We start from the raw sequence: 17,108 nt of genomic DNA, 5'->3' as shown, positions 1-17,108 counted from the left end.
AGTTGAGAGGGGATATAAATTACAGTTTTTCCTTTTTTTTAAACAGACAATAGTAAAATACTACAGTCAGCTCACTATACACAAAAACCATGAACAGCAGCTTTTCATTAAAGTTTCCAATATCTTACTCATTTACCGATGCTAAGAACTTAAAGAAAAAAGGTACAGCAGGCTGTACACATTCTCTCACTCTGGCTCTCACAACACATTTATAGCTGCACACCCAGACCAACTAACTGTGCGGCATCTGTAGAACAGGTACAGAAAGAACTTTTGTAAAAATCTGCACACAGATATTCTTTCAACATCTCCATTTGTAGGAGACATTTACAAATGAACACACAACAGCAGGGTCGTCTGTATTCCAGCATCTTCTGCAAACTCAGTCAAGTGTGAACTGGGTCACTTTAGAGCTCTGTCCACCTCTTCAGCATTGCCCAGAACCAAGCAAAATAACAACAGCGAAACCACACCACAGTGAAACCTACAAAGCCAAAAGAAAACCACAACCCCCACCCCACAAAAGCAACACCCCTCCCATCCCACCCCTCCCAAACCCAACCCATGGTTGTCCTTGTGTTTTCTGACAGTAACACTGCTCTCTGATTTCTACCTGCCCAGCTGGGCTGAACCAAGGTATGGGAAACTCCGGATTCAGAGCTGTGGTCACTGTCAACACGTTATAATACACTGTCAAGTCAGTAGGTGGTGGACCAGGTGGAAGACCACAGAATGTAGCTGTGAGATTGCTCAGTGTGCTTGTGAAACAAAAGACAGGCAGCACAAGGAAAGTATGGCACCAAACTTCTTACAAACACACACGTTCACACAAAACAAGAGTAGACAGCAAAAACGTTCAGTCTTATGTAAGTTCTTTGGTTATAAAGAACAGTATTCTGTAACCTTTTCAGCAAAGAGGGATTTGCAAGCTCATTCTTAGGCAATAAAGTATTTTTCATCTGCTCATGTAGAAGAGATCGTCCAAGTTGCTTTGTAACGAAGTCCAGTACCTTTATGATTTTCTACAAATCACCATTATCTACATTTTAGTGTGCAGCCATGTCTGTCTCTGAACAGACATACTATACACATTTCATATACATAATATATATTATTTATAAAAAAACAAATTAGAGCATTGACTCCAGATCCTACAGTAAGAATTGATTAAAATTGTACAAGAATAAAGTCTGTCTGAATCTACAGAGGTTTCTACACAGTGGAGGTGTGTAGTAATAAGTGCAAATGAAAATACTGCCACTTAGTTAATCCAGCATTTACAGTTCTCTTGCTTTACGAAAAAAGCAAAGGCTGCTGATTCACCCAAGTGACAAAGTGCCCCTTCTCCCGCTGGGGAAGGGAAAGGAGGTGGCCCAGGAAGTGCATGGCTTGGCTTCTCCAGCTTCTGGTCTGAGGTTCAGCTGGGCCGCAGCATGTTTTAAAGATGGGCTGGTGCTTTCCCAAGGTGGCCTGAGGAGGAAGTGCTTGCTGCCTTTCACCGTGGGGTCATGCCTCCCTGGAATGCAGAGGCTGGTGAGCTCAAGCTTCTCATCATGCCCACCTGCCCACTCCCCGCCCAATAGTACCCACCCTTAGCCCAGATCACACCCACCGCAAGAAGGACCTCTTCCTAAAGCTATCTAGAAGATTGGGTTTATTATGGAATCCAGTGCTGGAATTCCTACTATACAAGCCCCAAGATGAATTTTCGAGGAAAATAGTGACAGTAACACCGAAAGTTAAAGTAAAAAAAAAAAAAACCTCCAAAACCATAAGGTTATTTCTGCACCCATATTCTGAGTTACTTTACAGTTAGAGTAACAGCCAAACTTTAGTACTTAGAAAGGTCTCACAATTAAAATTTAATACTGCAAAACAACATATTACTATTATTTTTTAAATTTTACAGACAGAGTATTGGTCTGTCATTAGGACTGCAGTGCAGTGGTACGACCATGGCTCACTTCTGCCTAGAACTACTAGGCTCAAGTGACCCTTCCACTGTGGCCTCCCAAAGTGCTCGGATGACAGGCATGTCAAAACAACTTATAAAACCAACAAAACAAAAACAATAATGTAAAAAAAAATTTTTTTTTTTTTGAGACAGAGCCTCAAGCTGTCCCCCTGGGTAAAGTGCCATGGCATCACAGCTCACAGCAACCTCCAACTCCTGGGCTTAAGCAATTCTCTTGCCTCAGCCTCCCAAGTAGCTGGGACTATAGGCACCCGCCACAATGCCTAGCTATTTTTTGTTTGTAGTTGTCATTGTTGTTTGGCAGGCCCAGGCTGGATTCGAACCCGCCAGCTCTGGTGTTTGTGGCTGGCACCTTAGCCACTTCAACTATAGGCGCCAAGCTGCAAATTTTTTTTTTTTTTTTTTTGTAGAGATAAGAGTCTCACTGTACCACTCTAGGTAGAGTGCCGTGGCGTCACACGGCTCACAGCAACCTCTAACTCTTGGGCTTACGTGATTCTTTTGCTTCAGCCTCCCTAGCAGCTGGGACTACAGGCGCCCGCCACAACACCCGGCTATTTTTTGTTGCAGTTTGGCCGGGGCTGGGTTTGAACCCGCCACCCTCGGCATATGGGGCCGGCGCCCTACTCACTGAGCCACAGGCGCCGCCCAGCTGCAAATTTTTTTAAAGGAAAAAAAAAACCCCATAATCCCATCATCTTGCTGCAACAAACTTTTTTTGTAAATTGGCAGGGACACACTATTCTGAAAACTTTTGAAATAAACTTTTCTTATTTGTTGCTCTTCTTCCCTCTTCTCAGGCCCTCAGACACTCCCCACCTCTACAGGGTGGGGAGAAAGGGTTTGTGAAAACGTTTACCCTGCTCCACTTCCTATGAAGCAAAATCACAGGGGTGGAGGGTGGTGACGCCTGGGAATTTGAGCTTTTTAGAGGCCCACCAACACATTGCTCCTAGTGAGTTTGAGAAACAAATCTAATTTTTAGGGTGAAGAATTAAAGAGGCCTTAACATAGCTTTCTTGAACAAGGCCTGAAAAGCTGATATACAGACCAGCCATGTAGAATCTGCTTCAATCAGTATAAAGTAAGTTGCATATTTTGCTTGCAAGAGCAGTGGTGAGTGATTATTATTATTCCTATGTTGGGGAAAGGAGTCTTTTTCTTCTTGTAAGAGATCACCGTTTAGGCTCTGGCAGCTTATTAGTGTGTATGCCATACCAATGACCACACAAACTGACATTTTAAGAACCAGTATGGAAAGCAGGGTAAGAGCCATCACACTGGAGTAACTTTCTCTGCACAACAAAGAGACTGAGTGGCACCATGATCACCCTATCCTTCACCAAGCCTCTGTCTAGTTCTGTCTGTTCTTTATTTTGCTAATAAGCTATGGGTCTCCCATCACTCTTGCACCATTGTGGGACCAAGAAAAGGAATGTGAATGGGAAGAAATGAGGTGCTTAGAAAGAGAATGCTCAGAAGTGAATTATATTCATAGAACTTCCTGTTTTCCTTAGGAATATTAGCAAGACTCTATTTTGTTTCAAATTAAATTTACCAGTTTTAAAACCAACCTAAGGGGCGGCACCTGTGGCTCAGGAAGTAGCATGCTGGCCCCATATACTAAGGGTGGTGGGTTTAAACCTGACCTCAGCCAAACTGCAACAAAAAATATCCAGGTGTTGTGGTGGGCACCTGTAGTCCCAGCTACTCGGGAGGCTGAGGCAAGAGAATGGCCTAAGTCCAAGAGTTGGAGATTGCTGTGAGCTGTGACACCATGGCACTCTACTAAGGGTGATAAAGTGAGACTCTGTCTCTAAAAAAAAAAAAAAAATTAAAAAAAAAACAAAAACAAAAACAAACCGGCGGCACCTGTGGCTCAGTGAGTAGGGCGCCGGCCCCATATGCCAAGGGTGGCGGGTTCAAACCCAGCCCCGGCCAAACTGCAACAAAAAAATAGCTGGGCGTGTGGCGGACGCCTGTAGTCCCAGCTGCTCGGGAGGCTGAGGCAAGAGAATCGCGTAAGCCCAAGAGTTAGAGGTTGCTGTGAGCCGTGTGACGCCACGGCACTCTACCGAGGGCAGTACAGTGGTGAGACTCTGTCTCTACAAAACAAACAAACAAAAAAAACCCCAAAAAACCAACCTGAGTTACTTCTAAAGCCCAACATTTAATTGCTTGAGGAATTCACCTATACTTCCCCAAAGCATTTTTTCATCTATAACCAAATTACTGTATTTTACCAATTCTGTGACATATGTTTTTTTCTTCTTTTTTTTTTTTTGGCAGTTTTTTGTAGGGGCTGGGTTTGAACCCGCCACCTCTGGCATATGGGGCTGGCACCCTACTCCTTTGAGCCACAGGTGCTGCCCTTTTCTTTTTTCTTTTTTTTTTGTTTTTGTAGAGACAGAGTCTCACTGTACGGCCCTTGGGTAGAGTGCCGTGGTGTCACACGGCTCACAGCAACCTCTAACTCTTGGGCTTAAGCGATTCTCCTGCCTCAGCCTCCTGAGCAGCTGGGACTACAGGCGCCCGCCACAACGCCCGGCTATTTTTTTGTTGCAGTTTGGCCGGTGCTGGGTCTGAACCCGCCACCCTCGGCATATGGGGCTGGCGCCCTACTCACTGAGCCACAGGCGCTGCCCTCTTTTTTCTTTTTTAAAACAGAATCTCACTCCATCGCCCAGGCTAGAGTGCCCTGGCATCAGCCTAGCTTACAACAACCTCAAACTCCTGGGTTCACATGATCTTCCTGCCTCAGTCTCCTGAGTACCTAGATGTATAAACACCTGCTACAATGCCCAGTTAGTTAATTTTTCTACTTTTAGTAGAGATAGGGTCCAGCTCTTGCTCAGGGTGGTCTCAAAATGCATGACACCCTGGACCTAGCCTCTTGCCACATTTTACCATCTTTGAAATTGGCATATGTCTAACAATCGCTAATCTTCTCTTTCTTCTTATTCCTTCTGATCCAATATGACTTGTATTTTCTTTCTCAATGATACATAAAATAACGAAGCACTTAATACTCAAAGCACTCCAACAATTGATGGAATATGGTAGACGTTACCAGAATATTTTGGGATAACCAGTAACGAACCATCTCAGGGGATGAATATAAACTTGACTGATCCTCATCCATCTGAACACTGAATTCAACGCCAACCTATATGCCAAGTAAAAAAATCTACTGGTTCTATGTATGGTCCCGCTCTTTTCCCAAAGCAGACTTACTCTCCCACAGAGAGTGAGCAGGCAGGACGGTGGGCTCATCTTCCCTGTCAGAGCCATCTGAATGAGGCCGGGCTCATGCCTGTGATTCTAGCACTCTGGGAGACCAAGGTGGGCGGATCCCTCGAGCTCAGGAGTTTGAGACCAGCCTGAGCAAGAGCGAGACCCCATGTCTACTAAAAATAGAAAAACTAGCTGGACATAGAGGTGGGTGCCTGTAGTCCCCGCTACTTGGGAAGCTGAGGCCAGGGGATGCTGAAGTCCAAGAGTTTGAGGTTACTGTGAGCTAGGACTCCACGGCACTCTATGTAGGGCAATAGAGTGAGAATTTGTCTCAAAAAAAAAAAGAATGAAAGGGAAACATCTGAATGAATCTTTCCTACTAAGTGATTGTGGCTAAGGGCCTCTGGGATTGGTGTACAATTATACAGGCTCATGGACAGCAGAGAACCCAAAGGCTGCCTCTTACATTTATTACCTTGTCATCCTCTAACTTGTAATGCAGCTGGCCAGGGTCCTGGGGCCCATCTGAGACACTCTTGCTGTCCATTTTATTCGGCACGTTCTTCCTACTTGAAAGCTCTCCAGAAGAAGAATCTGTCAAACCATCAAAATCTTTTCCATCAGACACCCCCATAAACTCCGTGAAAGAATGGTCCTCAAGGATGTTAGTGGTGTGTTCTACCGTCACCTCCCCGGGGCAGAATTCTTTGGCCGGCTGGCCACTTTTGCTGGGGCAGGCGTTTAGTTCTGAACATGACCCAGTCCTGCACAGCATTTTGGAGTTTTTCTCAGGAATGCTCTGGGATGATGTGCTCCCTTTAGCTAAGGCACTGTTTTCTTTGAATGGCACCATGATTATCTTGTCCTTTACCAAGCCTCTTTCTACCTCTGTCAGCTCTCTGTTTGAGGATGGTCTGAAATCCTGTCCCAGGGATGGTCCAGGGTGTTCAGTGGAGTCTGCGTCCTTTGCCTGGATGGCCAGCTGATCAGAGCTGTCACTGGAAGGGACCGCCATGTCAGACAGCGTGGCGTTGGAGGCACTGTGGGAAAAGTAGCCACTGGTAATACTGCTGGTGGTAGGGCTACGGGACACTTCTTTCTCCAAGACCCGTAAGTTTGTCAAATCTACTTTAGAATTAAACCATTCCCTGTTCTCCAAGCTGGCATTGTAAACACTGAAGTCAGCGAACTCCACAGGGACATAAGGCTGAGAGTTTATTAGCTTCCTGTTAATAACTTCCAGCTCATTTTCTTCTTCCTCAGAGTCCTGTAAAAATGAAGCAAAAGTCCATCATTAGCTCCTGTATCAACTGTATTTTTGAGACAAGTTTTAAATACTTTACTATTAAAGGTATTCACATTCATGTCTTCTCTGTTTTTTGTCTTGCTTTCTGGGTTTGGTCAAATCCTGTTGCCTATTGTAGAAATAGGTGTATCAGTATTTTCAGAGACTTGTGAATTTAAATCCCTTCATACCTGATATAAAGGACATTTATTTCTTTCATGTTTACTCCCTGTTAATTAGAAATGTTTCCTTCTTTGGTTTAAGAGAAAGAATGGAACCGAAGTGCTGGGGATTGTTTATTAGCTACTCAACCTTAGTCTTCAGGTGCAATATTTTCTCTTTTCTCATTAAAATGAACAGAGGGACAGCAGAAACAGAAGACCACACCACTTGCTCTTATGATTTTCACCTTGGGAAGCAAAGTGCAGGTAGTTAAGGTAATGTGTAAAAAGTTTCTGAGCTATGTAATGGGGGAAAGGGCAGTAAAACGAAGATCCCAACAGCAAAAGGGCAAGAACACAATGTCAACACATCATATGGCTGTATAATACTAACAATTACAGTTTTCTAGGGTTTTGAGAAGTGTGGGTAGAGGAATTGGCAAGAAGATCAGAATGACAGAGTGGGGCTTAACTGAAAATCTTGGGCCAGGCATGGTGGCTCATGCATGTAATCCTAGCACTCTGGGAGGCCGAGGCAGGTGGATTGCCTGAACTCAGGAGTTGCAGACCAGCCTGAGTAAGACTGACACTCCCTTCTCTACTAAAAATAGAAAAATTAGCCAGGTGTAGTGGTGGACACATGTAGTCCCAGCTACTTGGAGGTTGAGGCAAGAGGATCACTTGAGCCCAGGAGTTTGAGGTTGCTGTGAGCTATGATGCCATGGCACTCTACCCAGGGTGACAGACTGACACTCAGTTTGAAAAAGAAAATGAAATCAAATCAAATAGTGTTTTGAACTCTGTTTATAAAGCTTAGTAAATACATGAAATAGTGGATGGCATCAATTGTTTAATCTCTCTCCAAATGAATTATTCTTTTATATTTGTAGAAAATTGTGGTTAATTTACGTTAAAAATAATGGTATGCAATTTAGTGACCTCATAAACATCCAAGGAAATGGTGAATATTCCTTTTGAAATGCGACTTCCTTTTTATTTTATTAAAAAATAACAATTTTCAATTTTTTTTTTTTTGAGACAGAGTCTCACTCTGTAGCCACCCTGGGTAGAGTGCCGTGTCATCATAGCTCACAGCAACCTCAAACTCCTGGATTTCAGCTCTCCTCTTCCTTAGCCTCCCAAGTAGCTGGGACTACATGCACTCACTACAACGCCCAGCTAATTTTTCTATTTTTAGGAGAGACTAGGTCTTGCTCAGGTTGGTCTGGAACTCCTGAGCTCAGATGATCCACCCACCTTGGCCTCCCAGAGCTCAAGGATTACAGGCATAATCCACTGCCCCCAGCCTTATTAAAAGAAATTTAAATTGACACATAATAATTGTATATGATTACCGGGTACACAGTGATGTTTTGATTTATACAATATATGGTGATCAGATTAGGGTAATTAGCATATCCATCATCTCAAATGTTTATCATTTCTTTGTGTTGGGAAGACTCAATATCCTCCTCTGGCTATCTGAAACTATATAATATAGAGGGTAATAATGACAACAGACACAAGATACAATATACAAGATAACAAAACCGTTATTGTTATATATCATCACAATTTTAGTACAGCTTTTTTCTTCCTTAAGATGTGCTTACATTGTTTTGGCACTCTCTGTATTAACTATAGCCACCCTACAGTGCTATACAACACTAGAGGTACTCCTATTTAGCTGTAATCTTGTATCCTTTAACTAATCTCTTCCAACCCTCTTCTTACCCAACCCCTAGTATCTTCTGACTATACTTCTATAAGACCAACCTTTTTTTTTTTCTGAGAGAGTCTCATTATGTTGCCCTCTGTAGAGTGCCACGGTGTCACAGCTCATAGCAACCTCAAACTCTTGGGCATAAGCGATTCTCTTGCCTCATCCTCCCGAGTAGCTGGGACTACAGGTGCCCACCACAATGCCCAGCTATTTTTCTTTTGCTGTTGTTGTAGTTGTCATTGTTGTTTGGCAGGCCGGAGCCAGGTTTGAACCTGCCAGCCCTTGTGCATGTGGCTGGTGCCCTAGCTGTTGAGCTACAGGTGCCGAGCCACATTAGACCAAATTTTTTTTAGCATCTATAAAATTTGACTTTCATTCAACAAATTTAAATTGAGTACCCACTATGTGCTAGCCATTGTCCAATGGACTTGGGAACACCAATGGTAAGCAAGAAATAGGTATGGTCCCTCCCTCAAGGAGTTAACAACTTTGAGTCCTTCCTCTTAGAGCAATCTCAGCTGGACTCTGCATGGGTGGATAAAATTTTCATTCGAAGTGGAACTTAGAAACCTCAAAAATAGCCTTTTCTCATTGGTAATCTGGCTTAACAAGGTAATTGAAACATCTGTACAGTTGTATCTTGGTGATAGTAAAGACCTGAGACTTGGCTGAGCCCAGTGGCTCATGCCTATAATCCTAGGAGGTCAAGGCAGGAGGATCATTTGAGGACAGGAGTTCAAGAACAGTCTGAATAACAATGAGATCCCTATCTCTATGAGAAATAGAAAAATTAGCCAGGTGGGTAGCATGCACCTATAGTCCCAGCTACTCAGGAGGCTGGGGAAGGAGGATTGCTTGAGTGCGGGAGTTTGAGGTTGCTGTGAGCTATGCCACTGCACTTTAGCCTGGGAGATAGAGTGAGACAACATCTAAAAAAAAAAAAGTCCTAGAACCCAAACATCAGCCTTTCTCATTAAGATAGCACTTAATCTGAGGGGTGGGAGAAGGAGATATCTTTAGGTATGATAAATGCTTGTTCACAAATGAACCTAAATTTCACCTGTTGAATTTTATAGTAATATTTTCTTTCATATCTCAAAATGATGAACACTTCAAAATTAGTTTAATACTCTCTTTGATGATTCTTAGTTTTAAAAATTTAGTTTTTATAACCGAGTTTTGAAAATGTATTTGTACAAAAATATTTAAAGGAATCAGTAATCTTAATTCTTGGGCTATTAATCAAAGGTGAATATCAGATACTACTACTGATAAAGTTCCTAAAATTAGCAAAACAAAATTTCTGATGACACTAATCTCATTTTATCTTTAGCTGCATTCTAAATTAAGAAGTACGATTAAAAAGGAGGTGGGTGGCACGTTCTTTTATTGGCTTGAGAAGGATGTTGGTAGTGAAACAAAGACTAGACAGAATCATCTCAAACAATAACCTTTGCCTATATTTTCTAGATTTTCTACTTGTCATGTTAGATTCAAAACTGAATTTCAAATGTATCTCTTATATTTCCTTTTGATTTAAGCTGGCAAAGAAACGTAATTCTCCAAGTCCAAAGTACCTGACACAATTAATTACTGAAAAGTTATTTGCTATAAGCAGTTAGTAAGATGCCTCCCGCCCCTTTTTGTCACCTTGGGTAGAGTGGTATGGTGTCATAGCTCACAGCAACCTCAAACTCTTAGGCTCAAGAGTTCCTCTTGTGTCAGCCTCCCAAGTAGCTGGGACTATAGGCACCCACCACAATACCCAGCTATTTTGTTTAATGTTTGTTTTTAGTAGAGACGGTGGAGGGGGTGTCTTACTCTTGCTCAGGCTGGTCTTGAACTCTTGAGCTCAAGTGATCTATCTGCCTTGGCCTCTCAGAGTGCTAGGATTATAGGCCTGAGCCACCACTGTGCCCAGTCTTGGAGCCCTTTTTATGCCTGAATTTATTTCTTCTCAAGAATGAGAGGCTGAGCACAGTAGCTCATGCCTGTAATCCTAGCACTCTGGGAGGCTGAGGCAAGTGGATTACTTGAGCTCAGGAGTTTGAGACCAGCCTGAGCAAGAGCAAGGCTCCATCTCTAAAAAACAGCGGGGCATCGTGGCAGGTGCCTGTAGTCCCAGCTACTTGAGAGGCTGAGGCAAGAGAATCACTTGAGCCCAAGAGTTTGAGGTTGCTGTGAGCTCTGATGCCACCGTACTCTACAGAGGGAAACAAAGTGAGATTCTGCCCCCCCCAAAAAATGAATGAGGAAAGGCTTGTTAACCTGAAATATCATTTTTGCTGAAGAAAATATGTAATTATGAGTTTAATCAGTAGAAATAAGTATATATTTATTAAACTTACAAAGATAAAAAATTACTCCTAAAGGAGTAGAATGATATTAGTACAACTTAACGGTCTACAAAACTTCAAGAGATTAAGTTCCAGTAGAGAGTACTGTTCACAGTTATGTACTTAAGTGGGAGAAAATGACCCCAAAACCCAAAGGAAAAGGCTAAAGTAGCAGAGATAACTTATTCCAGAAAAATTAAAGCAGAGTAGAGATTAAACATTTCCCAACATTTAAAAAGAAGCTGAAAGGTTATTGAGTAGTTATGTTCAAAGAGGAAAGGAAGGACTTAAGTGGCTTAAAGTGTATGTTGAGGGAGTTTGGCTAGATAGACTTTTTATGCTGGAAATACTATTTATTGTTGTATTTTAAAGAATATTAAACTAAGCACCTTCCTACAACGTCTGAAAGACAAAAAGAATGAAAACCCTACCTAAAAGTGGAGCAGGGAGTCAGGGTCTCAAGCTTCTCTATAGCTATACTCTTCATGATTTGATTTTTGTGATTTAACTTATGCAGCTGATATTTACCTATAGATAAAACACCTTGATTTAAAAAAGGGATCAAAACCTACATAAAAACAGTGACTCTTTGCAAGGAGTTTCACTTGACTAATGCAATTTCCATTCCCACTATAATCGGGTCTGTGAAGTCCACCAGAGAGATGGTCTCTGTTTTCAGAACTGTATCAACAAGGTTCCCAGCACTTCTGTCCAGGGTACTGAGGGGTGGGCAGCCCTGTCAGGAGAGCAGCAGCACCGAGAACTGGAACCGCTCCGTCTTGGGGCGCACATGGAGTCCCTGCAGTCCCTCCAGTTGTGCCGAAGGACGGGGCTCTCTCATCTTAGGCTCTCATTAACTGCAAGACCTTGAGCAAGATGCTCAAAAATTCTAGACCTTTGTTTCTTCTTCTGTGAAACATGAGGAATAAACCACATACTGTCTGTGTAAGACCTAAGAGAGGGGCAGTGTGAATACTGGGTTATGCTTCGTGATGTAAAAAGACAGATTCCAAAGGCATATTATCGCCTTTATCTTATCTGTACTCGACATGAAGTACATCAGTGTATGTTCCCAAACCGATCAGACAAAACTCTGTGCCTGTGCCCCACAGAAGTAAGTGTCATATCAATAAACAGACCCAATCTTACTTTCAGAATCAAGCATAGCCATATTTACTGTATTTTAAGTGAAATTATCAAAGCTACTCTGGTAATTAGGTGGATTAAAAAATAACAGGAAGAGTATCTTGATATTACTTCTCAATAATGATTTTAACCTCTCGTGACGAGTATGAATCACTGAATCATTCTGATTTTTCAAAAGTGGAATAGAAAAGAGAGTTAGGCACAAGGAAAGAAAACAGTTTAAATCCATTAGTAGAGGAAATAAAGTTTCTCAAAGAGAAACTAAAACCTCAGGCAAAACAAGCAATGAACTTAAACTCCACCAGAACATCCTGAAAAACTCCTATCTGGAATAAATTACACAGTCCCACAGCTTCAGAGCTGAAGTGTGCTCAGCGAGCCAGTTTTCTAAGGAAAGTAGAGGCAGCTCTTTAAAGTAGACCCCGGAGAGAAAAACAGTACCATCAAATCCTATTTACTTCAGAGGCACATAGGGTCTACTCTTAACTGATTTTGGAGACTTTCTGGGGCAAGAGAATCTGGTTCCATTCAACCTTTGCTAGCTGAAAATCCTGAGATGGGTTTTATTTTAAAATATTAAGAGGAAAGTGAGAAAATAGCTATGAGGCAAGCTCTGTGAACTGTGAAACAACCTGCCTGGCAGCTCAGAAGGGTCACTCAGCAGTGTGTTGATGGTGTTGTACCAAACCAAACATATTGCTAGGATGGGTTTAAATTGAGTGCCTGTGCACCACAGAAGTAAGTGTCATATCAATAAACAGACCCAATCTTACACACAGAGTCAGAAACTTTGAAGGGGTAACAAACTAGTCATCTGAGCTTTTTTAGCCCACCTGCAACGCTTATTAATTGAGCAGGGGGTGGTTAGGAAGTGACTCAGCAGCATTAAGATTACGAGAGATGACGGAGCTACAGGGCGTGAAGATTCTTTTCCATCAGGAACAAGGACAGTGCTTTGGGATAGAGGGACAGGAAGAACCTAGAGGCAGAGGAGAGGAAGAAGGAAAGAGAACGAAGGGGAAATGGTAGTTTTCTTCTTTCATCACGTTAAGAAATGTGAAGCTCATTCCTAGGATTCACTAGCACCCCAAGCATGCAGGTGCACATCTGGATTCAGTTGCAGCTAGTTTTCACACAGGGTACATTAGCAGCCTATTATGGAACTGTTCAAAGATCTCACACCAAGGAGCCTTTGGAATGGCTCTAATGTGGTGTTGCTGGAAAATGAGACTTCCTGCATTCTGCCCAACAAAGCAGGTTATATGCAGACATACGTAGCAAGCAGCCCCCTCTCCTCCCAAGCGGGATTTACCTTTTAAAAGCCCAGGGAGCCACAGGAGAGCAAAAGCTGAGACACCAAATTAGAGAATTCTCTCCAGGCTTGAGACTATACAGGTTGTTTTTTATAAATTGAGACATAAATTCGAAAACAAGGCTGACACCAAAGGGTCAGCTAATTAACATTTTGCCAGCTAATTAACAAAAGCCACCCTCGATATCAAGATGATGATAATGGGTGCTGATGGACTGTAGAGCAGCTCAAACTACAGAATCATCTTGGCAACAGTATCAGGCAACACAAAAAAGCTTTCAAACACATCCACAGCTAAATGCATGATGACTTACTCCAAGTAAATGCAATTCTTCTAGGTAGGTTAACTTCAGAATCTGGGCAACATGTATAGGGACATTAGAAAGATTTGACTATTAGTTAAAGTAATATACTTGTTACATTTTTCATTAAGACCAGAATATTAGAAGTGCATTTCCCCCCTTTTTCTAAGCAAACTTATCCTAAATAAAAAATAAATAAATAAAGCAAAAGAGAATGAACACTTAAGAGCACAGGTTATGGTCATATTCATGTAAAATTTCATTATCAATGAGCAAATTTCTTTTAAAAGCAAAGACCCCATACATATCTTAATTTCTCCTAGCATTTGGGTGATTGTCTGCGAAAGGGCCTTAAACCCACCACCAGGTAGTAGGACAGAAATGGGGTTCCAGAACTTACAATCTTCTTCTCAGGTTTGCTATTGTGTTCTACTGGCATGCTGCTGCCATTGCTTCCCGAGGGTACAATGCAGCCAGGGTTATGTGCCTGAGGTGGAGGCATGCTCTGCAAAGGTTAAGACACACAGATGCATCACATACAAAAGACGATGACGGCCGAAATACATATCAAGTACGTGCAAGTTAGAAAAGCAGTGCTAACACTTTTATCACAGGTGAGTAATTCTGCAGCCAGAGTTAAACCACTGGAAGACTGTGACAGGAGTACACAGATTCTATTGCAAAAAAACATAATTAGTTCTATCAAAAAAATAGATAGAAAATTTAATATTTTCAAAACACCAAGAAAACATAGCTGTCTCACTTAAAAGATAAAAAAGTACTTTGAAAAACCATAAACACAAAGAAATCAAATTACAGCAACAACAACCAAGAAATTCTACCATGACCCTGCATGCTTGAGAAAGAGTGTTTGAGCACAGGATCCATGGCGTGGTGACCATGCACGTCCACATGCGGCATCCCACTTGTTAATGCAAGTTGCAACATGACTCTGTTCTATCCTGTGCAGTATGGACAAGGCAGCATTTACCTCCTGGCTTAGAAGAGGCCTTGCTTCAAGGGCTATCCTCTTCTTATGCTCCTCTCTTACAGGCATGAGGGGTTTGAAAAACTTTGGCGGCTGAGGAGAGAATGCTTTAAAAGGGCTGACGGTTAAGGCATGAGGATTCTCTGACGTACAGCCTGGGGAAGAAAAAAGACGTGAGTTTACAGATATAGAAAGCTTTATCCAACACAGAGGAAGTGAGGCAATGACCTAGCCGTGGAAATATCTGGTAGAACAATGACATTCACAGGCTAATATCTGGCTAAGCATTCAAAGAGATGTGCGCAAGAACAGAGATAAACTTATGCAATCACAAGTAGTTACCAAGGGGATGGTCAGTGTCAAAGAAACGAGAAACCAAATTTTCTACCCTCTTTTCAAGATCCAGCTTAAGGAACACTTATCAGACCAATTTCAATTCATGCTGATTTTCCATTTCTCTGAATTCTCAGACCTTTTTTTTTTTTTTTTTGAGACAGAGCCTCAAGCTATTGCCCTGGGTAGAGTGCCCTGGAGTCACAGCTCACAGCAACCTCCAATGCTTGGGCTTAAGCGATTCTCTTGTCTCAGCCTCCCAAGTAGCTGGGACTACAGGTGCCTGCCACAATGCCCAGCTATGTTTTGGTTGTAGTTATCACTGTTTGGCAGGCCCTGGCTGGATTCAAACCCCCCAGCTCTGGTGTATGTGGCTGGCGCCTTAGCTGCTTGAGCTACGGATGCCGAAACAGAATTCTCAGACCCTTATTATTATTATCCATATGTGCATTTTGGCACTAATCATTTAATGCTTATTTGCTGCATTTCTTATTTCTATAATTTTATTTTAAAATACCAAGTAGATGCTCAGTAAATACTCAATGAATCCTGTACAGATTTTCTTGGAAGCCCCTTTTATTCTCAGGCCACTCTGTTTCACATGACTAACAAGGACAATTCTGGCTTGTACTCACTTCTTACCTTTTTATGGCTCCTTCACACTTCACAATTCACTGGTACAACTTAGTAGGTAAAATGTAAGGTAACAGTTGATTTATTTAACCCAAAATGCTGTTCCTGTCAAAGCACTGGGAGTCTACGTATTTAGCTAATAATGCTGCCACTGATCCAATTCATTTCAGGTATTATTTTTGAAATTGATTTAAAGTCATATTCTTTTAAAACTTCCTTTGAGTACAAAAACATGACAGAGGTAGATATTTGTTTGTGCACAATATGATTTGTGTCACAAAACTGACCTCAAACTCAGGAAATGATGCATGAAAAATGATTCGAGTATTCTAAAGTGACACAAAAAGCCTATTATTGTTTGGATGATATATTGGATATAAAGCAAAAAGAAATCAAATAAGTGAACATGATGTGTTCCTTCAAGAAGATAATTTTGAGTCAACTAGTTAATTAGCATTTCAGCTATGTATCTTACTATACATCACCCACAAAAGTCTTTTCTTTCATGGTTTTTCTAAGTAATTATAAAGAAATATCCCTACGAAACCATCTCACCACTACCTTCTTTACTCCTTCGAGGTGAGTCTCTGGGTAAAGTTCCATAACATGCTACATCTTGGTAACTGGAGCTGTAGTCAGACATGTCTAACTGGTTCTCCAGCCAGCCCTACGAGGTAAAAAATATACATTAACTATAATTAAGCCACACTAAAATGAGAAACGAAGGCCACGTTTGAGTTTCTTCTGTTTTTTTTTTTTTCACGGCAGTATATGTTCCTCTTTATTTTTATTATAAAATATTTCAAACATATAGAAAAGTGCAACTGTAACAAAGACTATCACACCCAAGGTATAACCAGAGTGAGTATATGTTCTATTTTATATTTACTCAGGATTTAATACAATCATTCCAAATAAAATAAAACCTACTCTGTTGGTGGTGGTGGTGGTGGTGGGGAGACAGAGTCTCACTCTGTTGTACTGGCTGGAGTGCAGTGCTGTTATCCTAGCTCACTGTAACCTCAAACTCCTGGGCTCATGTGACCCTCCTGCCTCAGCCTTCCGAGTAGCTGGGACTACAAACACATGCCACCATATGTGGCTGATTTTTCTATTTTTTGTAGAGATGGAGTCTTTGCTCTTGATCAAGCTGGTTTCAATGAGCTCCTGGCCTCAAGGGATCCTCCTACCTCAGCTTCCCAAAGTGCTAGGATTACAGGTGTGACCCACTGTGCCTAGCCAAAACCCCCTTTGAACACCTATATGTTTCCATTCGTGGCCTGGTAAGGCCCTGAGATTTCCCTCTTGGCAGGCAGCCACTTTGATCAATTTGGCATATATCTAGAGTGACTGCATAATTTAAAGATCAAAATGAAAGACTTTTGAGAGTAAAACAGTTCCATTAATAATTTTCCTGGGTAGCAGGCATAGCTAGTATTGATATGTATACCAGAGATTTTGAAGTTTCAGATAGGAATAGGGTATTGGCATACTGAAGGGAGAAAACTCCTGCGTATGATATGAGCTTATTTAACCTTATTTTAATTTCTCAGGAGGTAGCTGCCTCTGAGGACTTGATTTTAGACTTTGTGTAGACATAATCTGTCTTTATACCTTTTGAATCATCCATAGTCTCTAGCACAGTAATTATACAGAATAATATGTACTCAAGTAATATTT

At 41.7% G+C, this 17,108-nt stretch overlaps 1 protein-coding gene across 6 annotated transcripts in view; it reads right to left on the bottom strand.

Moving 5' to 3' along the window:
• Positions 1 to 1,018: 1,018 nt before the first annotated feature.
• The window catches only part of KIF13A (kinesin family member 13A), a 234,457-nt gene continuing 218,367 nt past the window's right edge, over positions 1,019 to 17,108 (bottom strand). For 3 of the 6 annotated variants that reach the window (XM_053603552.1, XM_053603554.1, XM_053603555.1), the window contains 4 exons: positions 15,990 to 16,095; positions 14,466 to 14,617; positions 5,685 to 6,476; positions 1,019 to 1,516 (listed from right to left, as the gene is read on the bottom strand). In XM_053603552.1, coding sequence (XP_053459527.1) covers positions 1,496 to 1,516; positions 5,685 to 6,476; positions 14,466 to 14,617; positions 15,990 to 16,095 — 1,071 coding nt within the window. In that variant the 3' untranslated portion in view covers positions 1,019 to 1,495. Of the gene's footprint in view, positions 1,517 to 5,684; positions 6,477 to 13,486; positions 13,529 to 13,874; positions 13,980 to 14,465; positions 14,618 to 15,983; positions 16,096 to 17,108 lie in introns of all 6 variants that reach the window. The other 3 variants (XM_053603550.1, XM_053603551.1, XM_053603553.1) reach the window with 3 other exon arrangements.

Source organism: Nycticebus coucang, chromosome 9 (assembly GCF_027406575.1).
Source record: "Nycticebus coucang isolate mNycCou1 chromosome 9, mNycCou1.pri, whole genome shotgun sequence".
In the NCBI taxonomy this organism is placed as follows: Eukaryota; Metazoa; Chordata; class Mammalia; order Primates; family Lorisidae; genus Nycticebus; species Nycticebus coucang.
This window is presented reverse-complemented; position numbering and strand designations above follow the sequence as displayed.